Raw genomic sequence first — 25,224 nt, forward strand, 5'->3', positions numbered from 1 at the left:
AGCGCCGTATGTTACCACATGAATCCTCACAACACCCCTGTGAGGTAGGTAGGCGGGGACTATTGTTACCCCCACTTTACAGATGAGGGAAATGAGGCACACAAGAATTAAGGGACTTGCCCAGAATCACACAGCTAGCCACTGGCAGGGCTTAGGATAAAACTCATACTGGCTAGCACCTAGCACAGTGCTTTGCACATAGTAGGTATTCACTGAATATCTATGGATTTTATTTGACTTATATCTCAACATACAATATACACACAGGAAATACAAGCAGCCACCACAGAACATTTATCTCCTACATTCCTTCTGATGACATCTCTCCTGACTTTGAATCCTGCTGGATGAAGGACGTTCAAGAATCCATCTTGCACCTCAGCCCTCGGGTTGCAGCGGATCGATGTACACACCATCTGTGGACAACCTGCTCTTGCACCTGCTCTTGCACCTGCTCTACCACACAATCTTAGTTTTCTAATGAAAACAAAAGTGGATTTCAGGAACCATGCTGACTTTTTTTTTGCCGGTTTGTTTTAAATGGAGCCATCGGAATGGTTCTGTGTCTTGTTTGTACAAAAAAGAAATAAGGCTGCTCTAGTCCAGTTAGCTTGTGAGAACTGTGCCAAGCACGAAGATCTCCTCCCAGCTCGGATGGATTTCTACCTGGGAAACTGGACTGACCCCAGGGAATGGCAGCTCCAACAGAGGAGGGTCAGCAGGGCTGAATGTCACTTGCACTGTTCATGGTCTGTGTAGTCATCTAAGTCCACATCAGAATCAAAGAGCGAGTGTCCAGTGAAATCCGTGTCTGGGGTTCTGGAGAAACTGTTCTCTGCTCCCTCATCTTCAAAGGTCTCTGTCCTTGAGTAAGAGCTGAAATCCAGCAGGGGCGTATGCGTTTTGCTGCCTTCACAGCTCTCCTCGGACTCATAGATGGTGTTGTCATCATCATGGTGCCACTCAGGCCAGAATTTCCTCCTTATCCTCTCACAGTACATGGCAAGATTGATCAGCTCACCTGCAGGGTGGTGAGGAAAGCGAGGGTTAGTTCTCAAAGGCAGCAATCTACCAGCCACTTGGCTTTCTGGGAAACTTAGAAGGATGGGGTAGAGTAGGCATTAACCATGTTTTTCCACAGAGGCACTGTCAAAATGTTTAGATTTTTATACACAGAAGGAGAAAGATGAGTGGGAAAAGTTAAATTCAGTGAATGGGCTGAATGAAATTTCAGAGTGAGTCCGATGGTGGTGAGAAGTGAGGGGGTAGCTTATCCAAAATGGCAGCTAAACTACCATCATTTGGCTTTGTGAAATATTTTATTATTTTATGTTTGCATATCAAGAGAACTAGTGCTTCGACTGGTTCATATCTAAATTAATTTATAGTCCATGAAAACACACCAACTGTTAGTTGGATTAAGTCAGCCAGAAGTGATCCTTCATTCCACAAATATTTGTAGTGTCATTATGGGCTGGTCAGTATGCCAACTAGTTGAAAAAAAATTAGGTTAGGATGGAAATTTTGCCCTGAACCATCCATAAAATAGGTAATTCAGAATTGTCTTTATAGATGAGCATGCCTGTAAACATATTTAGTAAAACAGAGATTTTTTTATTTTTTAAATAAAATTCAACAGTGCACCCACGATTGGGTTCGCTGGGCTTGGTCGTTGGTCTACTTCTTTTCCCTGTGAATCAAAGGAACATTTTTGTTAAGTTGCTAAAATTGTCCAGGCATTCATCTGAAATATGGCACGGTATATGGCTTTCATTTCCTAATTCCAAATGAAAAATGTAGAAAGAGGGTGAGTTTTTGCTTTTGATCCACCAGATGGCAACACTCCTCATAAGTATATAATTTGTCACTGTCTCTTATAGGACTTTATTGCCCTAAGAATATTCTCTGGATGTTTATTTTTTAAAAGTTATATAAACATTCACTTATTGTGTAGGTAATCCATGTTTTATTGCAGGAAATTAGAAAATACAGATAAGCAAAAAATAAAAGAATTACCAATAATCCCATTTGCCATAATAACATTTTCATTTAAACTCTTCCTGAAATTTACATATTTATATATGCATTTACATATATCTACATTTGCTATATAGCATTTACTATATATTCTGTTTCCTATGCTACTTTCTTCACTTAGCAACATATAATGTAAACCTTTTAATTTCACTCCATGACCACCTTGATAATTGCATAGTACTTCATTATACAGATGTATCATAGTTTCATTTTGTTTTTTCCAATCCCTTATTATAGCCATTTAGGCTGTTTCTATATTAACAGCTCTAGTGGTTATAGCCTGTAACTACTCTATTTTATTTTCTATCAGAGAAAATAATATATGCTCATTTTGGAAAATTAGAAGTCTGTATATAGAAATGGTATAAATATACATTATATATATATATATATATATATATATATATATATATATATACACACACACATATAAAGAAGAAAACAAAAGCACCTATAATCTCACCAATCCAAGGTAATCACAATTAACATTTTGGTGTGATTTCTTTCAGTATTTTTTTCTATTTATTTATTGTCATTATTATCATTACCTGTCACTTACTGTAACATTATAAGCATTTTCCCACTAAAATTTTTCAAAACTTGATTGCTGTTCTGCTTAAATACATCCGTTACAAAACATAATAAGGCAAATTCCCCCGCTTCATGGATCCTGTAAACCAGTGGATTTGTATTGGTTCCAGGTCACCATTTTCAGTCTTCTCAGATCAAAATAGTTCAACTCACACTTATATGAGTCCATTCTGATTGCCCCCAACTCGAAGACTTTCTGTATGCGCTCGGAAGCTAAGAAGCCAACATCATTGCTCCTTTTTGGGCAGATGCACGCAAAACTTTCCCTTATTTTCTCCCTCAGGGAAGCAGTTACGAAACGCCTCACCAGGTATTGCTGGTAACCAAAAATTAGATAAAGACGCAGAAGCAGCAGCAAGGGGCCATTGGAGGCAGGGACTATCAAAGATGAATTGTGGTCACTTCACAGCAGGCCCTGGGGACAACCCTGTTTGCTTCAATCAAGTCCATTCCCAGAAAGTAAGAATCTAGTCACAATGTCCATGGGATCTACACAATATATGACTGTCTCTACTTCTTTTGTAGCCATTCTCTCTACAGCCTGTTTCTTTACCTTTCTTCCAGGAGAGCTGCCCCCTTCATGACTGTGTGACATTAGAACCCCTTCAGTCTGCAATAATAAAAATTAATAATAGCACACATGTATATAGGCCTTACTGCGTACCAGGCACTACTTGAAGTGCTTTATTTATTGTTGAATTATATTAACTCCCGTCCCTAGTCCTGGCAACAATCCTATGAGGCAGGAACTATTAATATCTCCATCTGTAATAGGAAAACTGAAGCAACAGAGAGGTTAATTAACTTGCCTAAGGTCACGTAGCTATATAGTGGCTGACCCAGGATTCAGACACAAGCAGTCTCCAGACTCCATTCCCTTCACCATGACTGGACTCGGCCTCTCTCCTGATGAGCTGACAGCCTGGCCTGGGAATTAATAGCTTCCCACTACCTGTTACAGAATATTTTTCTGTAATTCCTTCTGGAGTCTCAAGAATTTTGAGGAGACAGGTGTCGCCACTCAAAGATAATGGGCTGTCGTGAAGAAGAGATCCCTCTATCACACAGTGAAGAAAGGGTGTGCTTTTTGATAAGCAAGGGCTGCGAGCTCACATGCCCATCCTCATATCCTGCCCCTGATAAAAAGAGTGAAACAAAGAGTGAAAATCTACAGTTGAGTTCTCCGTTTATCTGGTTTTCCCAATCCTTGCTTGTTCCTAGATTCTCCACCAGCTGACCCACTCAATGTGCTACCAGCCAAAAAGAATGAAAAAAGTCGGCAGTAGAAACAGGCTGTGTGTAATGTGTGTGTGTGCGTGTGTGTGTGTGTGTGTGAGAGAGAGAGAGAGAGAGAGAGAGAGAGAGAGAGATGCCCGTGTTAACATAAGTGCCTATACTGAAGATGTAAACTTTGTGAAATAATTTTTTTAAAACTGCAGGTTTTTTTTCAAAGTGTACTCAACAATCAGATAATGTCACCTATCAGACTGGTAAAAAAAAGTCTAATACCATCCAGTGTGGAGGGTCAGGCATTATACTACATGGCTAGTGGAAGTATAAATTGCTATAAGCTTTTTAGGAAAGTAATCTGATGTTATCTATTGAAATTTTAAATTCAGTTATCTGTTGGCTCAGGACTCCACTTTTAGTACTCTATTCTACTAAAATAAAATCATCAGTATGTAAAGATAGATGAGCATGGATGTTGAATGCAGTATTATGTCAATAAAAAAAAAGAGAAAGAAAAGAAAGATGGAAACACCTGAATGTCCATCAGTAGGGATTGATTGAATAAATTCTGGTATATCAATTCTATAGAATATTGGGAAACTGTTAAAAAGACATAATATTTTATTAAGTGAAAAAAACAAGTTATAAAGTAATGTGTATAATGCAATTCCACTGTTTAGTTTTAAAACAATAAAAACAAACAAACCAAAACAGCTATATACATGTATGTAAATTTGTATATGAAAAAAAAAAGGCACAGAAGGGTTCACTCCAAATCCTTAGTATTAGTTTTCTATGGGAGTGACACTGGACATGGGTGAAGGGAAGGTAATAAATCTTTTAAAATATACCTGTTTAATTCAACTTATTGTGACAATACGTATTACCTTTTTAATTTAAAAATCCAATAAAATAAATTAGTAAAATGACTAATGAGTGATTACTGATATTCTCAGACAACTTGAGAGGATATTTATCAGAAAGCCAAATGGCCCGCTACCCCAAGGTAGCGGACAGAATAAAGAGCTTTTCTCTTGGAGTTTGTCAAATGGAAACATTCCCCACGGCTCTTTGGAAAAAGTGACTCCTTTTATTTTCCTATATTTCTCCAATGCCTCCCAGCACCACTGCCAGCCCCGGGTTCTTAACCAGCCAATATCCGGAAAACCTAGGGCTGGTGCTCACACACATTCTTTTGGTTTCCAGGTATTTACTCAGCACCTCCTGGCTCCACGCCTGTGGTAGGTGCTGGCTGTGTCCTTGGTTGCTCCCTATAACACTGTGTCACACAGGCAGCAAGGGTGCTGAACATTTCCTCTTCAGAAAAGTTCTCACCAGGGCTTCCCTGGTGGCGCAGCGGTTAAGAATCCGCCTGCCAATTCAGGGGACGCAGGTTTGAGCCCTGGTCCGGGAAGATCCCACATGCCGTGGAGCAACTAAGCCTGTGCGCCACAAATACTGAGCCTGCGCTCTAGAGCCCATGAGCCACAACTACTGAGCCCGCGTGCCACAACTACTGAAGCCCACCAACCTAGCACCCGTGCTCCGCAATGAAGAACAGCCCCCACTTGCCACAACTAGAGAAAGCCAACGCACAGCAATGAAGACCCAACGCAGCCAAAAATAAATGAGTAAATAAAATTTTTTTTAAAAAGTTCTTAGCAAACTTGAATGCGGTAATGAGGACACCTTCCCTTCCCCAGTCTCACTGAAGCTAATTCACAGATCTCAGGATACAAAGACCAGCAAAGATCATTTGAGCCAGCCCTTCCCTGAGACCCAAATTCCCCCACAACCTCTTCCTAAACACTTTGAATGGAGAACAGTAAGAGTATGGGGTGGGCATATACGTGTATGTTTTTCAAAGATATCCAGCATTTTTTCCACCTTTTAATCAATCAAATAATAAGCCAAAAAAATAATCCACGTACAATAAATAACTGATGGTAAAAGAGTTGCTGAACAGTGTTTGTTTTTCTTAAAACACAGAAGGTTGTGTTCCTTACAAATTCAGAAAAGCAGTGTTGGGTTCTCTGGGTTTGGTACGGCTCTCCAGGGCAAGCAGCTGTGCGACAGAACCCGTTCCCTTTTGTGCTTTACTTTCACTTTTCTAGGCTCTCCAACTCTCCACGTCTATTTTAAAGAGTGCCAAATCCACATGCAATTCTCTAATAAGAATACTCTGATCAAAATATCAAATGTGACTCCACATTAAGAGGGTTGCTAAAAAAGACAAGAAATAACAAGTGTTGGTGAGGATGTGGAGAAAAGGGAACCCTCGTGCACTGCTGGTGGGACTGTAAATTGGTGCAGCCACTATGGAAAACAGTATGGAGGTTACTCAAAAAACTAAAAATAAAATTACTGTATGGTCCAGTAATTCCACTCCTGAGTATTTACTAAAGAAGACAATAACACTAATTCAAAAAGATACATGCATCCCTATGTTCACTGCAGCATAATAGCCAGGATATGGAAGCAACCAAAGTGTCCACTGATAGATGAATGGATAAAGAAGACACACACACACATACATACATAGTATGGAATATTACGCAGCCATAAAAAATGAAACCTTGCCATTTGTGACAACATGGATGTAACTTGAGGGTATTATGCTAAGTGAAATAAGTCAGACAGAGAAAGACAAATATCATAAGATTTTACTTATATGTGGAATCTAAAAAACAAACAAGCAGTATATGTGTAACTGACTCACTTTGCTGTACAGCAGAAACTAACACAGCATTGTAAATCAACTATAATTTAAAAAACTATAATAAAAAACTATAAAAACAGCATTGTATATCAACTATAATAAAAAAATTAATTAAAAAAATAAAGTATCCTTGCTACTAAAATGAAAATTTTTAATTAAAAACAAACAAAAAAATCAAAACAAAACCAGACTCACAGATACAGAGAACAGACTGGTGGTTGTCAGAGGAGAGGGGAGGTCGGGGGGTGGGGACATGAATGGGGGCGGTTGAGAGGTACAAACTTGCAGTTATAAAGAGAATAGATCATGGGGATCTAATGTACACCATGGGGAAATATAATCAATAATATTGTATTAACTTTGTATGGTGACAGTAACTAGACCTATTGTGGTGATCATTTCAAAATGGACATAGACATTGAATGTAGTACACCTGAAATTAATATAATACTGTAGGTCAATTATACTTTAATAAAAAAAACTTGCTGATAATAAAACTGAGATTCGGGACTTCCCTGGTGGCACAGTGGTTAATATAGAATGTTAGTAAAAATTATTTGAAACAACCCACAAGTCCAGAAAAAGATTAATCACATAAATTACAATGTAGCCATGGGATAGGATATAATGCAACTACTAAATACACTGTTTTGAAGAATATTTAATGACAAGGGAAATGGCCATAATACATAGTTAATTAAAAACTGCAGGTTACGGACTTCCCTGGTGGCACAGTGGTTAAGAATCTGCCTGCCAATGCAGGGGACATGGGTTCAAGCCCTAGTCTGGGAGGATCCCACCTGCCGCGAAACAACTAAGGCTGTGCACCACAACTACTGAGCCTGTGCTCTAGAGCCCATGAGCCACAACTACTGAAGCCCGCACACCTAGAGCCCGTGCTCCGCAACAAGATAAGCCTCCGCAGTGAGAAGCCCACACACTGCAACGAAGAGCAGCCCCTGCTCGCCACATCTAGAGAAAGCCCGCGTGCAGCAATGAAGACCCAATGCAGCCAAATATAAATAAATTAATTTTTTTAAAAAACTGCAGGTTATAACTATATCAATATAATGATCCCAATTTTTAAACATACATATATACATGTACTTGATAAAAGATAGGGAAACATACCACAATATTAACAGAAATTCTCTGCGGGTTATGTGGTCACAAGTTAATTTTTTTTTTATCTTTTCTAAATTTTCTCTAGTAAGGAAATGACATTTCATAACATACACAAACATATTATGTATATTTTAAGAATTGCTGAATATTCAAAGTCTGTCCTCCTACTCACCCAAATTAAGGAAAAGTTCTCATGATTCTGGATGTTTCCCGGAGTAGCCTGTGTGGCTAGATTATTTTAAATATCTAGGACCAAAAAGCTAATATTGATACACACACACTCACACAGATGGCAAGGACAATAGTGGCTTGGCTGTTCCAAAGCTAAGGCAGAAAACTGCCAGATCCAAGCCGCTTCCACTCCTGGATGTGAGCCAGTTCTAAATTATCCAGACTCTTGGTTGTTTGTTTCTACTTCTCCTTTGAAGGTCTCCACCACAAAAAGAGCAAAGGCAGAGAAAGAAGTTGAGATCAAATTAGTAGTTTGCCTGCATTAGCAGCTCCGATCAAAAGGTTAGAAAGGGGCATAGAATAATGACTGAAATGAGCTTTAGAGGCTTGCTGTGGACTTGAATGATTTGTTCTCCGCCAGTCCCCATGGAGAGCTGGAAGCTACCGGCTTATTTTAAGAATCTGCATCTACGTGCCAAAGTGCCCTGCAGGTGACAGCATCAGATTCCCCCAAATGTGTGCGTCTCCACATGGGACTCAAAATCAATTCTCCAAAAACACTGATCATTTCTTTAAAAAGAACACTAAATGCCTCAAGTCCCTCCAGGAAGTAACAGAGGAAAGGTCCAAGTCATAAATAAATTCACAAAAGATGCTTCATTTCTTCGAGAAGGGATTCTGTACAATCTGAGATTGCTACTGATACTGGATACCTAAATCTTTCTGACTAAATAACAGAAGACCTCAATACACTTGACCCTTAAACAACATGGGGGTTAATTCGCAAAGAACTTATAGTCTGTCCCCTGTATCCAAGGTTCCTCCACATTCGTGGATTCAACCAACATGGGCTGTGTGGTACAGTATTCATTACTACTGAAAAATAACCACGTATAAGTGACTCATGAAGTACAAACCTGTGTTGTTTGAGTGTCAACTGTAGTGTGTGTGTGTGTGTGTGTGCACACATAGGGTGTGTGTGTGAGTGTGTATGCATAGGGTGTGTGTGTGTGTATGTGCTTGGGTAGAAGTGTAAATGTATGTGTACAAGTGAGTGTGTACAGGGCATGTGGGTATAGAAGCATATGAGTAGATGTGAGTGTGTGTGTACTCATAGGTGTGTAAAGGTGGCGTGGTAGGGAAGGAGGGAGTACGAAGAAACAGGAAACAAGAGTAAATACAAAACACACCCCTAGATGAACGAAAAGAAATCACTATCTTTTAGACCACCATGAGAATCTGATTAAAATAAAGGGAAACTACTTTAAGTGCTACAAACATCACCAATATGATAACATATTCAATTTAGATAACTTCCAACTCATCACAAGACAAGGAACACCTCCATTCTGATCACGCAGGAAATTAAATATAAGTCCACACTATCCCTGTCCCCACCTAGCTTTTGTTCTAAAAGACCTTCAGTCAATGCCTGATCCATTCCAACCAAGTCTGGAGCCCCATCCCCACCAATCTGGAGAGTTACTCCTGCTGCCTTTAGCCTGTTCTGAATCTCTGGGCATGCACATGAGTACACACACACACACACACACACACACACACACAGCTATAGACTTCAACAACCTCCCCACCCACCCACCCACGACTACCACACATGACTGCTCACTTGCCTCAGTTTCTTGTATGATTCTGTCTTGCTTGGTTCCATCCATCCATCCATCCATCCAACATTAATTAAGAGTACTCTATATGTTATTCACTGGTGATCTCATGTACACCTCCGGTCTCTCAGCTGGGGTATAAAAAGCCTGATTAACTCTTGTCAATCCCCTTCCCCAAATCGAAATATGGAAGCTTGATGCCCACATTCCCAGGCCCCGGGCACTTGCTTAGGTACTGTTTAAAACCAGAGATGACTCAAAATGGTTCCCATTCATCAAGGCAGAGGAAGCCTCTCCCAGAGGCCCCAGCTGCCATGTATATCCCACCACCCCACTCCAATGCACACGCACACACACACACACACACACACACACATACACACATGAAGATCTGGTCCCTTGACATCAACCCAGGTTGAGCTGACTTTCCCTGCCCCACTGCCAATTTTACTCCCGGCAACCACCCCCATCCCTACCTCACACATATGTGCATCCTCTAGCTCTGGTCCCACTCATCCCACTTCGACCCCTCCAGTTTAGAATTGTAATTCTCATGGGCCTTACATCAAGATCACACAATAAAGATACCATTTCTTTGGTCAAAATACATGTATAATAATATCCATAATAACACCTCACATAGCACTAGACTTACAAAGCATTTGTTGACACTTTCCCAGATCAGCGTATGATCTACAGACACCCCGCCGGAATAGGAGAAGAGAGTGCTTTGAACTCAAATGACGCAGAATCATATGTACCTATACGCACGTGTGAAATATCTGAGACCAGTTCAGACTCAAAAGGAGCATGTGAGATGGGCAGTGAGCTCATCAGCCCCACCTGACCACGGCTGCCACAGTGCTGGATAAACCAGAAACTGATGAGCCACCGCAGTCCAAAGGAAAGTAAGGGAGACCCACAAAACAAGGGCACTAGGGGGAATGCAAGCCCTGTTTCAGCGACAAGTATTAAGTCCACTACGTAAGGAGCTGGAAGAAAAGCCCTGGTGTAGAACACAGCAGGATTTGTGTCCGCTTTGCTAAGAACATGGTCTGAGCAAGATGGCAGGTGAGAAGCCTCTACATGTCCTGAGCACAGGAAACCGACCCTGGCCCCAGACACCAAGGCCTGGCGCCTCCATAAAGCACAGCCAAGCTCAGGGGCATTGGCCTAGAATTCTCCATCGTGCTGCTCCCACCCTCCGCCCCCCGGCAACTCCCCAAACCTGAAGAGCTTCGTAGGGCTTGCCTTTTATCAGCCGCTCAGGTCTCGTCCCAGGTAAGGTCCACATTGCCTGTGCCAAGTGTCCAAAGACGGTGGCGTCTAGAGTGGAAAGCTTGGGCCCCATGATGTACTTCTTGTCACCTGCAGCAGAGAGAGCAGAGAGAGGTCACTGGGCCAGCCCTCACCATCCACTACGTCACAACAGCATTCAGCACGCACCCATTATATGCCCGTTTAAGTGTGCATCCAAAGCTTTGCAAAACCAGGGCTTCCCTGGTGGCGCAGTGGTTGGGAGTCCGCCTGCTGATGCGGGGGGCACGGGTTCGTGCCCCGGTCCGGGAAGCTCCCACATGCCGCGGGGCGGCTGGGCCCGTGAGCCATGGCCGCTGAGCCTGTGCATCCGGAGCCTGTGCTCCACAACGGGAGAGGCCACAACAGTGAGAGGCCCGCGTACCGCAAAAAAAAAAAAAAAGCTTTGCAAAACCAAATGCATGTACCCCCTTTGACTTATAACTAGAAACAAAAGTAAAGCAAATTAAACAATTCTGTGATATATCAACCCATACAACAGCAAAGCAGGGAAGTAACTGGAAACATACCAAGATATGTGGATGAGAGAGGGGATTCATGGAAAAAAGGAAGAATTGATCACCCCCAGACCTCCAGAGGCACCTCCTTGTCTCCAACTCTAGCCATTCAAGTTTGAGGTGCTTGAGAACACCTGGAAGTTTGCTTAAACCATCTCTAGTAACCCCAGCCAAGCACACCCAGCCTCAGCACTTACTTTATTATTTTTTTTACAATTGCCCCAGGTTGTCTCCAGGCCACTGTGTTGCAGGATAAAGAGGCAGCCCAGGTGGAAACGGATCCATCCTACTTCCCATCCTGCCACCACTGTGATTCCCTACGGAAAGCCTGGTCATTAACTAACCTCGCAAAGCTTCAGTTTTCCCATCTGGAAAATGGGGATGCTATTAAGGGTATTTCTTAGGGCTACTGTGAGGATTAAATGACATAACACATGTAAAGCACTGAGCGCCATATCTGGTTAACTCATCAGACACCAGCACTCATGAGGAGAGACCCTCTGTTTCTCCGGTCCATTCCATATCCCACCCATACTTAAATCTCTAAGACACTCTTTTCACTGTGGCACTCCCTTTCACAAAGACCTTCAATGGTTTATGAAACGGGCTATGAAATACAGTCCAAACTCAACCTGGAATCCAAGGCTCATCGCACTCTGTTCCCACCCCTGTTCCAGCTTTATCCCTCATCCTCCTTGACCCTAGCAGACCCAGAACAGCTCCACTCCCCAGCACGCTTCATGCTTCCCACTGCCACGTCTCTGCTCATGCTGTGCCCACCCCTTTCCCTTCCCCCCAAAACCCATATGTGCCCCCACTTCTCTCCATCTGGTAGATTCTATCCATCTTTCCACCAGAAGCCTCCTGTCAAAGCCGTCTTTGGGCAATAGAAGCTTTCAGTTCAGACAGCCCTGTTTCAAATCTCACTTTTACACATATGACCCAGTTTCAGAGAGGAGAAAACAAGTGAAAGGAGAGCTACACTGGCTTCCTGGCCCCCCCAAATGTTGATTTCCTTCAATGGCTAAAAGAAAAGAGTCTAAGGGAAATGCCAGAGTAAATGGTGAATTCTGTTGTAGACTCCAAAGACTTTGGGGGCAAGAGGAAAAAACGTACATGAGTTTATAAAAACTTGGGAAATCTAAAAATAGAGCACTTAAGACCTTGATAAAACGGAAAAAATACTAAATATAATCATTTGGATCCATACATCAACTAACGCATATAGTGTTCAGCCCAAATTTGCCATTTGGCTCAGAATGTTAAAACTGGAAGGATACTGAGTTAATAACAGAACCAGACTAAAAATGCTGGCACCCGGGCCTCCTGACGCCCAGCCTGATGCTCTCTGCTCTGTACAATATGCCGTGAGGAGAACCACCTCAGAGATAAAGACCCTCCATGGAACAGCAAGAGGGTTGAGCTGTGAACGTTTACAAAAGGATGCTTAAGTCAGGAGGGAACACAGAATACAGAAGGAAAAAAAGAACAAAAGTCTAAGGGTTTTTAAAGGAACTTGCCAAAAAAAAAAAAAAAAAGGATAGAATTTAGCCTTCATGGTAGATACACAATTATATGTATATATACACACAAGACAGTTATAAATTTAAAGAATATAAAAATACCCTCTGGGGCTTCCCTGGTGGCGCAGTAGTTGAGAGTCCGCCTGCCGATGCAGGGGACACGGGTTCGTGCCCTGGTCTGGGAGGATCCCACATGCCGCGGAGCGGCTGGGCCCGTGAGCCATGGCCGCTGAGCCTGCGCGTCCGGAGCCTGTGCTCCACAACAGGAGAGGCCACAACAGTGAGAGGCCCGCGTACCGCAAAAAAAAAAAAAAAAACCCTCTGTTACTAAGAAATCCTCCGGTCTTTCTGTATACCCTTCAACCAGCTTCTGCTAAGATTAACATCATAGGTAACCACAGTACGTTTACCAAAACTAAAAAATTAACATCAATATAATACAATTAACTGCACTATAAGCTTCATTCAAATTTTATTAGTTTTTCAACTAGTATCCTTTTCTGTTCCAGGATCCCAGCTAGGATCCCACACTGCATTTAGTTATCAGGTTGCCTTAGTCTCCTCCAATCTCCTCAGGCCTGCCTTGTCTTTCATAGCCTTGACACTTTTATTAAAGAACACTGGTCAGTTATTTTGTAAAATTTTCATCAACTTGGGTTTGTCTAAGGTGGTTAATAATTGGAGCAGTCATGCATTTTTATGAACCCTTCTGTGATGGTTATTTTATGTCAACCTGACTGGACTACGGGTGCGAAGTTCTGTGGTCAAACATTATTCTGGGTGTTTCTATGAGGGTGTTTTGCATGAGATTAACATTTAAGTGGTAGAGTGGGTAAAGCAGAATGCTCTCCCTGATGTGGGTGGGCCTCCTCCAATCAGATGAAGGCCTTATTGGACAATAGGGCTGACTCTCCCTGGAGTAAGAGAGAATTCCTCCTGCCTGACTGCCTCTGCACTGGGACATGGGCTTTTTCTTGCCTTCAGACTTAAATGGAAACATTGGCTCTTCCTTGGTCTTGAGCCAGTTCATACTGGAACTACACCATCAGCCCTCCCAGGTCTCCACCCTGCCAACCCACCCTGCAGATCTTGGGACTTGTCAGCCTCCATAGTTGTATGAGTCAATATAACTTTATTATAGAAGAGAAATAGACATGGATAGATCTAGATATCTATATCTAGATCTCCTATTAGCTTGTTTCTCTGCAGAACCCTAATACCCCTTCTCAGGGCATCATATCAGGGGGTCCACAATGTCCATATGTCCATATCACTGGGGATGTTAACCCTGACCGTGCGGTGAAGGTGGTGTCTATAAGGTTTCTTCACTGTAATGTTACTATTTTTCCTTTTGCAATTAATAGCCTTGGGAGAGAAACTTTGAGACTGTATAAATATCCTGTTTCTCCTCAAACTTTGGCCCACTAATTTTAGCATCCATCAGTAGATATCATCTGAAACAATTATTACTGTGGTGTTTGCCTAATCAGGATTTTCTGTTTCCCTCAATCCTTCTACATGTATTGATCCAAATACTACTGTTCCCTTCATCCCCCATTTACTGACGTATTCCATTATTTATTTAAGTGTGTACTTGTCGGTATTTATTTTATTCTATGGCCTATAATCCAGTACTCTCATTATTCTTTTTGCTGCTCAAATTGTTCCAGATTTGGCCTTTTGAGCTTGGCAGGAAGTATTTTTAAGGGGGAGACTGAATTTAGATTAGACTCTGCTTAGAGATGAAGAGGACAAGCCAAAGTCTCAAGTCTGCAGCATGCCCAGGCTTCACCAAGTGAGCCCATTTTTCCTTAGTGGAGGGTGTTAACAAAAACAAAATACTACGGGCACTTCTGAAGGGCACTGAAGGAGCAGGCTTGGGTGACGAGGCAACTCAAGCCTCATTTTCAGTAGGTAAACCACCCCCCCAGTTTCTGTAGAGATGGACAGAAGGAGCACCTGTAACTCCCTGCCAGCCCCCAGATTTGGTGTGTGGACCATGAACCATTGGTGAGAGCAAATAAAGACTGAAAATATCAGAAACACTGGGAGGTGAGGGACCCAGGGTACATGGGGCTCCCTAAGGGCTGAGGGATGAGGAGAGGACTAATAGAGAGCAACATGGATCTTAAAAGTCCCACCAGAGGGAGGGACCACAAAACAGAGCAAATGAGGAAGCACTCTTGGTCTAGGCTGTTTGCCTGCTGCCTGCCTCTCAGCCTCTTCCTTGGGGAGGATGCATGAGAGCTGCCAGCAGATGGGTCTCTCTAGGCCCTGGCAGGACAAGTCAAGGTCTACCTCATGTGAATGCTCTAGTTCAGTCAAATATGCCGGGAGCTCATCCCATCACCATCCTTCATCCCATCCTTCCTGTCTCAAATAACCTGCACTTGTCTAACCCAACGCTTCCCTTATGACTCAGGTCAAGTTCTCCCTCCTCCAGTCCAGGAAGGCTACCTGCACTGTCCAGTCCCCTAGCACCTCTCATTGCCCACTCCCCTGCCAAACCCCAGAGGGACAACTGCTTAGAGCAGGGCTGCTCAAAGGATAGCCTGATGCCAGCATCAGCATCACAAATGCTCAGGCCCCATCTACTGAATCAGAATGACTGGGAGTGAGACTGGGAGAAAACCTGCGTTTCAACAAGCTTCCAGGTCAGTGTTTCTTAAACTTTAGAGGCATAAAAATTCCCTGGAGAGCCTGCAGTTCTTAGACACACTTTGAATAGTGCTGTTCCAGATGATTCTTATGCATGTTCAAGTTTGAGAAGCACTGGTCTAGACTAGAGTAGATCAGTGGTCTTAAACTTGAGCATGCATCATCATCACCTAGAGGGCTTTTTAAAAATACTGATTCGGGGCTTCCCTGGTGGCGCAGTGGTTGAGAATCTGCCTGCCAATGCAGGGGACACGGGTTCGAGCCCTGGTCTGGGAGGATCCCACATGCCGTGGAGCAACTAGGCCCATGAGCCACAACTACTGAGCCTGCGCGTCTGGAGCCTGTGCTCCGCAACAAGAGAGGCCGTGACAGTGAGAGGCCCGTGCACCACAATGAAGAGTGGCCCCCACTTGCCACAACTAGAGATAGCCCTCGCACAGAAACGAAGACCCAACACAGCAAAAATAAATAAATTAAAATAAAAAAAGAAAGCTGTTGTATGTAGAAAACTTTAAAAAAACAAAATAAAATAAAAAATAAAAATACTGATTCATCCCCCAGGCATCCCCAAGCCAGGAGTTTCTGATTCAGTAGGTATGGAGTGGCACCCAAGAATCTGCCTTTCTAACAAGATCTCAGGTAATGCTGATGCTGCTGATGGACGGACGACACTTTAAGAACCACTGGTCTAGATCACTCATTAGGTAATTCACACGTCATCTCACAGTCTTATTTATGTGTGTGTCCTATCTCCTCAAGTCGTTTTTAATCTCCTTGAGGGCAGGTAACCCTCTGCTTTGCTTTTCTGTCCATTTGGTACCTATCACAGTAGAAATCATCAATCAAGGTGTTGATAGCCTTAAGTATGTTTGATCTATCTCTTCTTAGATTAGAGAACTATTATAAGGATTGAAAAATGTAATAATGTGAAAGCATTTTGCAAACTAGAAGGTGCTACTCTAACGTAAGGAATTATTTTACACTCATCGACAATAATAGAACAAGTACTACAGCTGTGGGCGGAACAGTCTAACCTCCCACGCAGTGTAGAAATCCCTTCTCCCGTTTCCGTACAAGATAGTCCCCAACTGCAGCCCCTCTAGGGACTTCTCCCTCATTTCCTGGGCAAGGCAGGCAATTCTCTGGTCAGACAGTTCCTTACATTGAGACAAAATATGTCCCCTTGGTACATCTACCATTGATCCCAGTTCTTTCCTCTGGAATCACACAAAGAACTTACGGCCATATTTATTTTGCTCAACACCCTAGGAAAGTAAGCCTCCACTAACATACTTCTAAGTAAAAACCGATGACTTGTGTTCACATATATCACTATGGGACAGTGGGCAGAATGTTTGTTTCAGAGCACTGGAAGTAGCTATAGAAATGAACCTCTGAATTATATCCACTTATTCCCTTACTAATTCTGCTCCCAGCTTTTACTGGCCACTACCAGCTCTATTCCTGCCATTTAGCTAAATTTCCAAATGCTATAAGTGGCAGAAGAGAAAAGACTGGCTGTGGGGAGAATATCGTTCTAGAGAGAAATTAAAGATTAATAGTCAAAAGACTTTCAAGCACTCATTTTTCTATTAATCTAAGAATTAAGAGTAATTACGTGTTTCACCTACTTAGTGTTCCCTATACTTGAGCACTGATGGGATTTATAAGCAGATAATTCCAGTGAAGTCAATGCTGATATCATTCCTATTTCTAATTGTCCCTCTCTCAACCTTTAATTAACTGGGACTTTAAGAACAACTGAGAGACAAAGACTTTGAGTGCTTTCCCCAAGGAGCACAGGTCACAGTAATCTTACCAGCCAACCTTCAAAGAACACATCCTTGAAGCTCTTTTTCCTGCATGTGACTCTCCCAGAGGGCAAAGCTGAAGGAAATCTATGTTCTAGTCTCTCTTACACTCCTGGTCAGACCTCTCTTTGTCAGAAATCATATGACAGGCCACTTCCTTTAAACAGCTCTTGTTCATATTCCCAGCATACTCTAAAATCACTGGATATGTGATTCTTTCAACTATGAGGGGGGTGGTGCTATCTTATATATGAGGTTATTAATGGTCCTTATGAGTAAATATCAGAATTAAAACCATTAACTTTGACAACTTTCTGACATTTACTAGTTGCACCAACTGGCTCACACTCTGGGAAAAAATAAAGGTGGGTGGGGGGATACCAGAAGAAGCCCCTAAATTTAATCCCTCCTCAGATTTCATTCTGGAAGGCAACTAGATACTCCTCCAATCTTCTACAAAATTCTCTAGAAGAACATACAAGAAAATTTTTTCCAGAGAGTATGAACTATCTTTTTTTTTTTTTTTTTTTTTTTTTTTTTTTTGTGGTACGCGGGCCTCTCACTGTTGTGGCCTCTCCCATTGCGGAGCACAGGCTCCGGACGCGCAGGCTCAGCGGCCATGGCTCACGGGCCCAGCCGCTCCGCGGCATGTGGGATCCTCCCAGACCGGGGCACGAACCCGCTTCCCCTGCATCGGCAGGCGGACTCTCAACCACTGCGCCACCAGGGAAGCCCAGTATGAACTATCTTGACCCCTTCCCCAATGACCACCAATACCAATCATCTCGCCTCTTCTTCCCAATCTTCTCTTTGTTGATGTCCCAGCTCTTAAAATTCCCTATGGATGAGACAAGGATGAACATACACTCCCCACTATAAGGATGGGATTGCACTTGCTCTTCTGTACTTCAGTCCTCCTATTAATGTTTCTGAGCACCTTCTGAACTCCATGCACTCAAAGCATTCATGCACATATACTGTCATTTTAGGAAATTTGGATAAAGGATTTGTACCAGTTGTGGAAAAATTTCACACACAGGAAATCCAGTTTAGGAAAATATTTCTCAGGAGGAGGCAAATGCCTGCTCAGACTCACTTATTATTATAATTTAATAACATTCAACAGCATCTTCTGGAAGTCTTCAAGAACCATAGCTAACGTCTCTAACGATGACGCAGCGTTACTGACTCACTAATGATCGGCCTTCTTATTTATCTCTCTTCTTAAAGTTGCTGAAATATTGCTGCTTTTGAGTCTGACTAGACATTCAACTGAAACAGTGAGATTTGAGGGGTATAAAAGTTCTATGGGTCTCCCCTGTTTCACTTTCCCAAGTACACCTTCTGAGGGTAAAGAATATAAAGCACCCTACTCAAACTACATCCCAAGAGAGGCTTTCCCCTTAATTTCATTTCTGTCCTGGCTATTCTGTATTTGGGTAATCAGAGGAACCAGCTGTTCTGTCTCTTTATTCAATAAAGACTATCTGGTAGCCCCCAAATACGGTTTAATTAATGAAACAACACATCAGACTGAATTCAATGTCATGCTGAAATTTAAATTCAAATCCTTTTATAAGGAACTTATCCTTCTTTTAAAAAAGTTGAATAGTAGCAGATTCTAATGGCAGGTTTTATGTCTGGCCATCAGGGCCCTGCAAGCAGACTCCACATTTCTGGAGGATCTGTCATCATTTTATGGACCCCAGGTTTCACCTTAGCTGGAATCCAGGATCTTCAACCATTTTCAAACATCTGAGCAATCACCAAAAACTGGTGCAAACTTTAACCACCAGAACTGTTTAGCACCTGCCCAGAGTGATGGACCTTACTCAGATTCACACAAAAGGCATAGATCCCTTTGGATGGAATCAAACTGTTATTGACCTCATCTTTAAAAATGGGAATCTAGGGAATTCCCTGGTGGTCCAGTGGTTAGGACTCAGAGCTTTCACTGCCGGGCCCTGGGTTCGATCCTTGATCTGAGAATGGCCAAAAAAAAAAAAAAAAAATTGGGAATCTGATACCTTCTCAAATGATATGTGCATGAGTATGCTGGATATCTTATAGAATTCTGTGTGATGCTTCTTTCCAAGTGTAGGACTGAGTCTTTAGCTCCTACTCTGTGGGAGGCCTTATTACTACCCTACTGAACATTCTTGTCCATGTATCCTGACCATTAGATGGTTAAGAATGTCCCACATAACTCTCTCCCCATTGCACACTACTTTCTCAAAAATCATTGAATCCAGAGACAGAAACCTCCTGTGTGCCAAGCTCTACAATCTTGGAATGGATCCAGGTTTCTTCACAGCCAAGAAAAGAACACTGCTAAAATCAGAATGGGTAGTAATAATAGTCTCCTGAGAGACTAAAAGATAAGACTCTACTTCTAAAAGATGTAAAACCTTTTATCTATGTAACTTGAGGCAACTGAAATTCGATGCCTGCCGCCCATCATAGCAGGATAAGCACTCTTCCCTCTTGACAACATGGCTGTACCCTTCACAGCTCAGCAGCTGCTCAAAGAGGCTCCTACTAGGATTAATGGGATTGGAGCTATGTAGGTGTGTTTGTTATTGATAGCTGCATAATAAATTTCCTCAAAAATTTAGCAGCTTAAAAGGCCAAATATTTATTACCTCACAGTTTCTGTGCGTCAAGAATCCAGGCAGCTTTAGCTGGGTGCCTCTGGCTCAGGGTCTCTCACAGGCTGCAATTAAGATGTCAGCCAGGGATGCAACTAGAGATTATCATACTAAGTGAAGTAAGTGAGAAAGAGAAGGACAACTACCATATGATATCACTTATATGTGGAATCTAAAATACGGCACAAATGAACTCATCTATGAAACAGAAACAGACTCACACACATAGAGAACAGACTTGTGGTTGCCAAGCGGCGGTGGGGGGAGAGGGATAGACTGGGAGTTGGGGGTTGGTAGATGCAAACTATTACATATAGAATGGATGAACAACAAGGTCCTACTATAGAGTACAGGGAATTATATTTAATATCCTGGGATAGATTATAATGGAAAAGAATATAAAAAAGAATTTGTATATGTGTATAACTGAGTCACTTTGCTGTACAGCAGAAATTAACACAACATTGTAAATAAACTATACTTCAATTTTTTTTTTTTTTTTTTTGCGGCACACAGGCCTTTCACTGTTGTGGCCTCTCCCGTTGCGGAGCACAGGCTCTGGACGCCCAGGCTCAGCGGCCATGGCTCACGGGCCCAGCCGCTCCGCGGCATATGGGATCTTCCCAGACTGGGGCACGAACCCATGTCCCCTGCATCGGCAGGCAGACTCTCAACCACTGCGCCACCAGGGAAGCCCACTTCAATTTTTTTTAATTAAAAAAAATAAAATAAAATCCCAAATATTAAAAAAAAAAAAAAAAAAAAGATGTCAGCCAGGTTGCAGTTATCTCAAGCCTTGACTAGGGGAGGATGTTTCCAAACTCATTCACATGGTTAACAGGCCTCAGGTTCTTGCTGGCTCCTGGCCAGAGATGAGTTCCTTGCCATGTGGACCTCTCCATAGAGCAGCTCACAACCATGCTGGCTTGCATCAGAGCAAGTGAAAGATCAAGAACAGGAGAGAGAGGATGCCCAAGACAGAAGCTACAATCTTTCTATAACCTAATCTTGGAAGGGACATCCCATTGCTTCTGCCATATTCTATTTCTTAGAAGCAAATCAATAAGTCCAGCCTACACTCAATGGGAGGGGATTACCCAAGAGGATGAATCCCTGAAGGCAGGGATCACTGGGGGCCACCTTGGAGGCTGCTGACCACATGAGGAAAATATCAGCGCTACCTTCAAAAGTGTTTGGAGGTTAAATGTCATGATATCTGTAACTAATTTTAAAATACATCCACATCAAGAAAAAAAATAGCTGAGGCAAATATGACAAAATGTTCACAACTATTGAATAGAGGTGATGGTTATAAAGCTGTTCATTGGGCTACTATTCTACTTTTCTGTGTGTTTGAAAATTTTCGTAATGAAAAAACAAACAAAAAAAATACCTGATCTTGTTCACTGACAAGGGGCCAAGGGAAGAGACTGTATCGACTATGCTAAATCTCAAATGGTAACATTTGGCAGACACCCCCCCAATGTTTAAATGGACAATCCTAAATCATCCTCATCTGACAGGTGAACCAACTCAGCTACCTAGGAGTTTATTTGGTACATGGCTGCCCTGACAGTCTCATCAGAATGGCTCTTTTATGATTCCGTCTAGATTTTAAAATCAGTGAAGACAGAAATCATACTAGATGGTGAGCTCTACCTGGGCACTAAGACTGTATCCCCCAGTACCCACCAGTGCCCGGCGCCCAACAGGTGCTCAGTAAATATAGTTTTCAGTGAATGCAGACTATTTTATAATACTTTGTCCTTAAATCTTTTAGACCAAAATTATCCCTCCCCACACTTGATGGCACAGAACTCTAGGATGTACAACTCTGAGGCTCAGCCAGGGCTTATATAGGTGCTTGAGCTAACAGTTTGTGAAGAACTACAGTGGCCCTGCCCCACACTGCTGGAGCTCACTGTTTCATGAAGGCAAGATGGTCTTCAAACCAGGCAGCACAAGTCAGGCCCTTAAGTTTTTTGGGGTTTTTTTTTTTTCCTTTTTTAATTAATTAATTTTTTTCTTTTTTTTCTTTTTTTTTTTTTTTTTTTGGCTGTGTTGGGTCTTCGTTGCTGCATGCAGGCTTTCTCTAGTTGCGGCGAGCAGGTGCTACTCTTCATTGTGGTGCGTGGGCTTCTCACTGCGGTGGCTTCGCTTGTTGCGGAGCATGGGCTCTAGGCACGCGGGCTTCAGTAGTTGTGGCATGCAGTAGTTGTGCAGGCCCTTAAGTTCTGATGAGAGATCCTCCAAAGGTGGACCAACCACCTGGTGTCTAATGCAAGAAATCTCTTCAACGAACAACATGGAAAAGCTAAACCCCTGGTAGTCACCAAAGACCCAAATGTAAAATAGCTGATTCAGGACTTGCCAAAGCTTGCCCTAAACCCACACACTTCCCCTCCCAAAAGATAACTTACATTGGAAAGTGGATCTATTGATAAGAGGTGCCTGGGCTATGGTTGTTGGGTAAGTTATCAAAATCTCTAGGCTCTCTAAGCTCCACCCCTATAATAAATATATCCAAATAAAAAATACAGGCACTGTATTAAAGTAGGACCCCAAACAAATGCCTTTGGAGCTGCAATTCAACATTAAACCTTGAGCTTTTAATAAGAAAAATTTTTTACAAATGTTTACATTCAAAAACACTGTCCTTAAGGAAATCCAATCTCCTTTCCATGGAAGAATCTCTCCCTAGAATTCAGGACCACGAAAAAACTTGTCTCAATTGAAGAACCTTTTCCTTTTCCTAGAAAATAAAGATGAAACTGCCCCCACACATCTCCCTTTTTATCTTGGTAGCCAAAAAACTCAAAGTTAAATTGTGCCCAATTCCAGGAATAAACTCATTCCAAGACCATAACTTTTTTCTAGTTGGTTTCTGAAATGTTTGTATTAATGTTGAATATATTATAATGCTCTGTCTTATATAGGATTGCCTCAAATTCCTTTTGGAAGTTAGTATTCATTCAGCAAATAGTTACTGAGTGCCTAATATTTACCAGGCGTTCTCTTAGGTACCAGGATTGGAGGGAAGCCAGTCAAAATGATAATGTCCACAGGAAAGGCTGAGGGAAGGCTGGAGGTTGGGGAGCATAGCAGGAGCCCAGAAGAGTACAGTATAGTACTTCCATGATCCAACTGTGCACAAAGTGAAACAGGAGAGGAGAGAACACCCAATGTAGGCAGCCCCATGAGGTTGGAGGAGGTTAGGGAGAACACTAAGGAAGTTTCTAAGTAGTCGAAACAAGCTTTGAGAATCTGTCAAATTAAGCAAGGCAAGGGAAACAGCCTCGGTTTTGCATGAGGCTGCAACAGCACAGTGTGTTCAGGGACCCAAGGGTAATTTGGTGCGTTAGGAATAAAGGTGCACATGGGGAAGAAGTAGGACATGTGGGCAGAGATGTGAAGAGAATTTAGCTTATGAAGAACAGGAGTTTGGATTTTAGTCTAAGAGAACTGGGAGCCTAACAGTTCTGACTGACCACGCTAGTAGAAATCAAAAGCAGACCTGGAGGTTGGGACATCAGCTAAGAATCTGTGGCAAAATCCAGGCAACAGACATTGGGTGCTCCCCCTACGGCTGCGGGGCAGAAAGGAGCTAAGAGGTTAAGGTGTCCGGTGAGCTCCCAGTGAGCTTACTGAGCATCTGGCTCTACAGCCAGACTCCTGGGTCCAAGCCTGACCCCACCACGTCTCAGCCACGTGATCCTGTGAAGGTAGTTAACCACTATGTACCGCAGTTTCCTCATTTACAAACCAGGCATAATAATACTAATGACAATCATAATCATAATAAGCTGTTACTAATACTGCCTCATTTAATTCTCACCAAACCATATGAGAATAGGTATTGTTATTATATTACCATGAGGATATACATACACACAAACATATATATGTACATATGATATATATTGTATATAGTAGGTATTTTATATTACATAGTATACATATATCATATGTATAATATATGTATTTTATTGTATGTTATATAATTAATATATAATATACACTATGTATATTATTATGAAAGTACATATTACCACATGAGGGTATTATATATTGTACTACTATCTGCCTAAGCACACTGGAAATGCTCCACAAATGTCAGCTCTTATCAATATTATTTTGACTATATGCAAGACACAGCTCTGGGTGCTGGGATCCTGGGACTAACAGAACAGACAAGGTCACTGCTCTCATGGAGTTTACATCCCATGGAGAGATGATAAACAAATCCATCAATAAATAAGAAAGCATCAGCCAGTGATAAGTGCAATGCAGAGAATTAAAGTAAGGTGATGTGATAGAGGGTGACTGACAGCTATGTTAGACTGGGTGGTCAGGGAAGGCCTCTCTGTGGAGCTGATATTTACCCAGAGACATGAATGTCGAGAAGGATCTACCAATGCACAGATCTGGAGACTGGGAATTCCAGGCAAGGGAAACAGCTAGGACAAGTGCCCCAGGGTCAGGATAAGCTTGGTGTGTTTGTGAAGCGGAGAGAAGACAAGGATGGCTGGCACAGAGTGGGCAAGGAGTGAGGGTTAAGAAATGAGATTGGAAAGAAGGCAGGGCCCAGGCAGTCTAGGGCTTTGAAAGCCAGGTGGAAGGCAACAGAGAAGGAGCAATCTAGAATGACTTTTGGCACCCAACTTGAATAACTGAATGGAGGATGGTGCCATTCACAGAGAGAGGCCACAGGAGGGGATGCTGGTTTGGTGGGAGGGTGAGGGGTTCTGTTTGGGAATGTGCTGAATCTCACATGGTTGTGGGAAGTCTAAGTGAAGATACAGAAAACAGCTGGATTCAGGAGATGAATAGAGGGTGGGGGGCTTGGCTTCTGAGACCAATCAACATTTAAGGAACCTAAAAAGGAGAGCAGGGAAAAAGGGTCAGAAGAGCCAATGAGTAAGACAAAGGCTAAAAAGTGTTCGGCAATGATTTCTGGCTTCTCCTAGACTACTTCAGTTCAAATCCATGATAGCTAGGTGTTCCCAGACAAGTTACCTCTTTGAGCCTAAATTTCCCCACGGACAGGATCACTGTGAGTAGTAAATGACTTAATACATGAAAAGTATGTGCCTGCATGTGTTAGAAGGTCACACCCCCCCCCACACACACACCCCACACCTCCCCCACACACACACACACCCACCAGCCAACAATCAGGCGACACCTGAAACAGCAGGAGACTGATGCCTCCTCGTCTCATGCTCGGAAATCTGTAGAGTTGAAATGGAGGATGAAGCCTCTGGGGGAGGAGGAA

At 42.5% G+C, this 25,224-nt stretch overlaps 1 protein-coding gene across 1 annotated transcript in view; it reads right to left on the reverse strand.

The window, feature by feature from the left end:
- Positions 1–213: 213 nt before the first annotated feature.
- FAXC (failed axon connections homolog, metaxin like GST domain containing) overlaps positions 214–25,224 on the reverse strand; it is a gene marked incomplete at its 5' end in the record, with an annotated part of 70,470 nt that continues 45,459 nt past the window's right edge. The window contains 2 exons of the mRNA XM_079716462.1: positions 214–1,021; positions 10,747–10,863. Coding sequence (XP_079572588.1) covers positions 732–1,021; positions 10,747–10,863 — 407 coding nt within the window. The 3' untranslated portion in view covers positions 214–731. The remainder of the gene's footprint in view (positions 1,022–10,746; positions 10,864–25,224) is intronic.

This window comes from Hyperoodon ampullatus, assembly GCF_949752795.1.
Source record: "Hyperoodon ampullatus genome assembly, chromosome: 12".
Lineage (NCBI taxonomy): Eukaryota > Metazoa > Chordata > Mammalia > Artiodactyla > Ziphiidae > Hyperoodon > Hyperoodon ampullatus.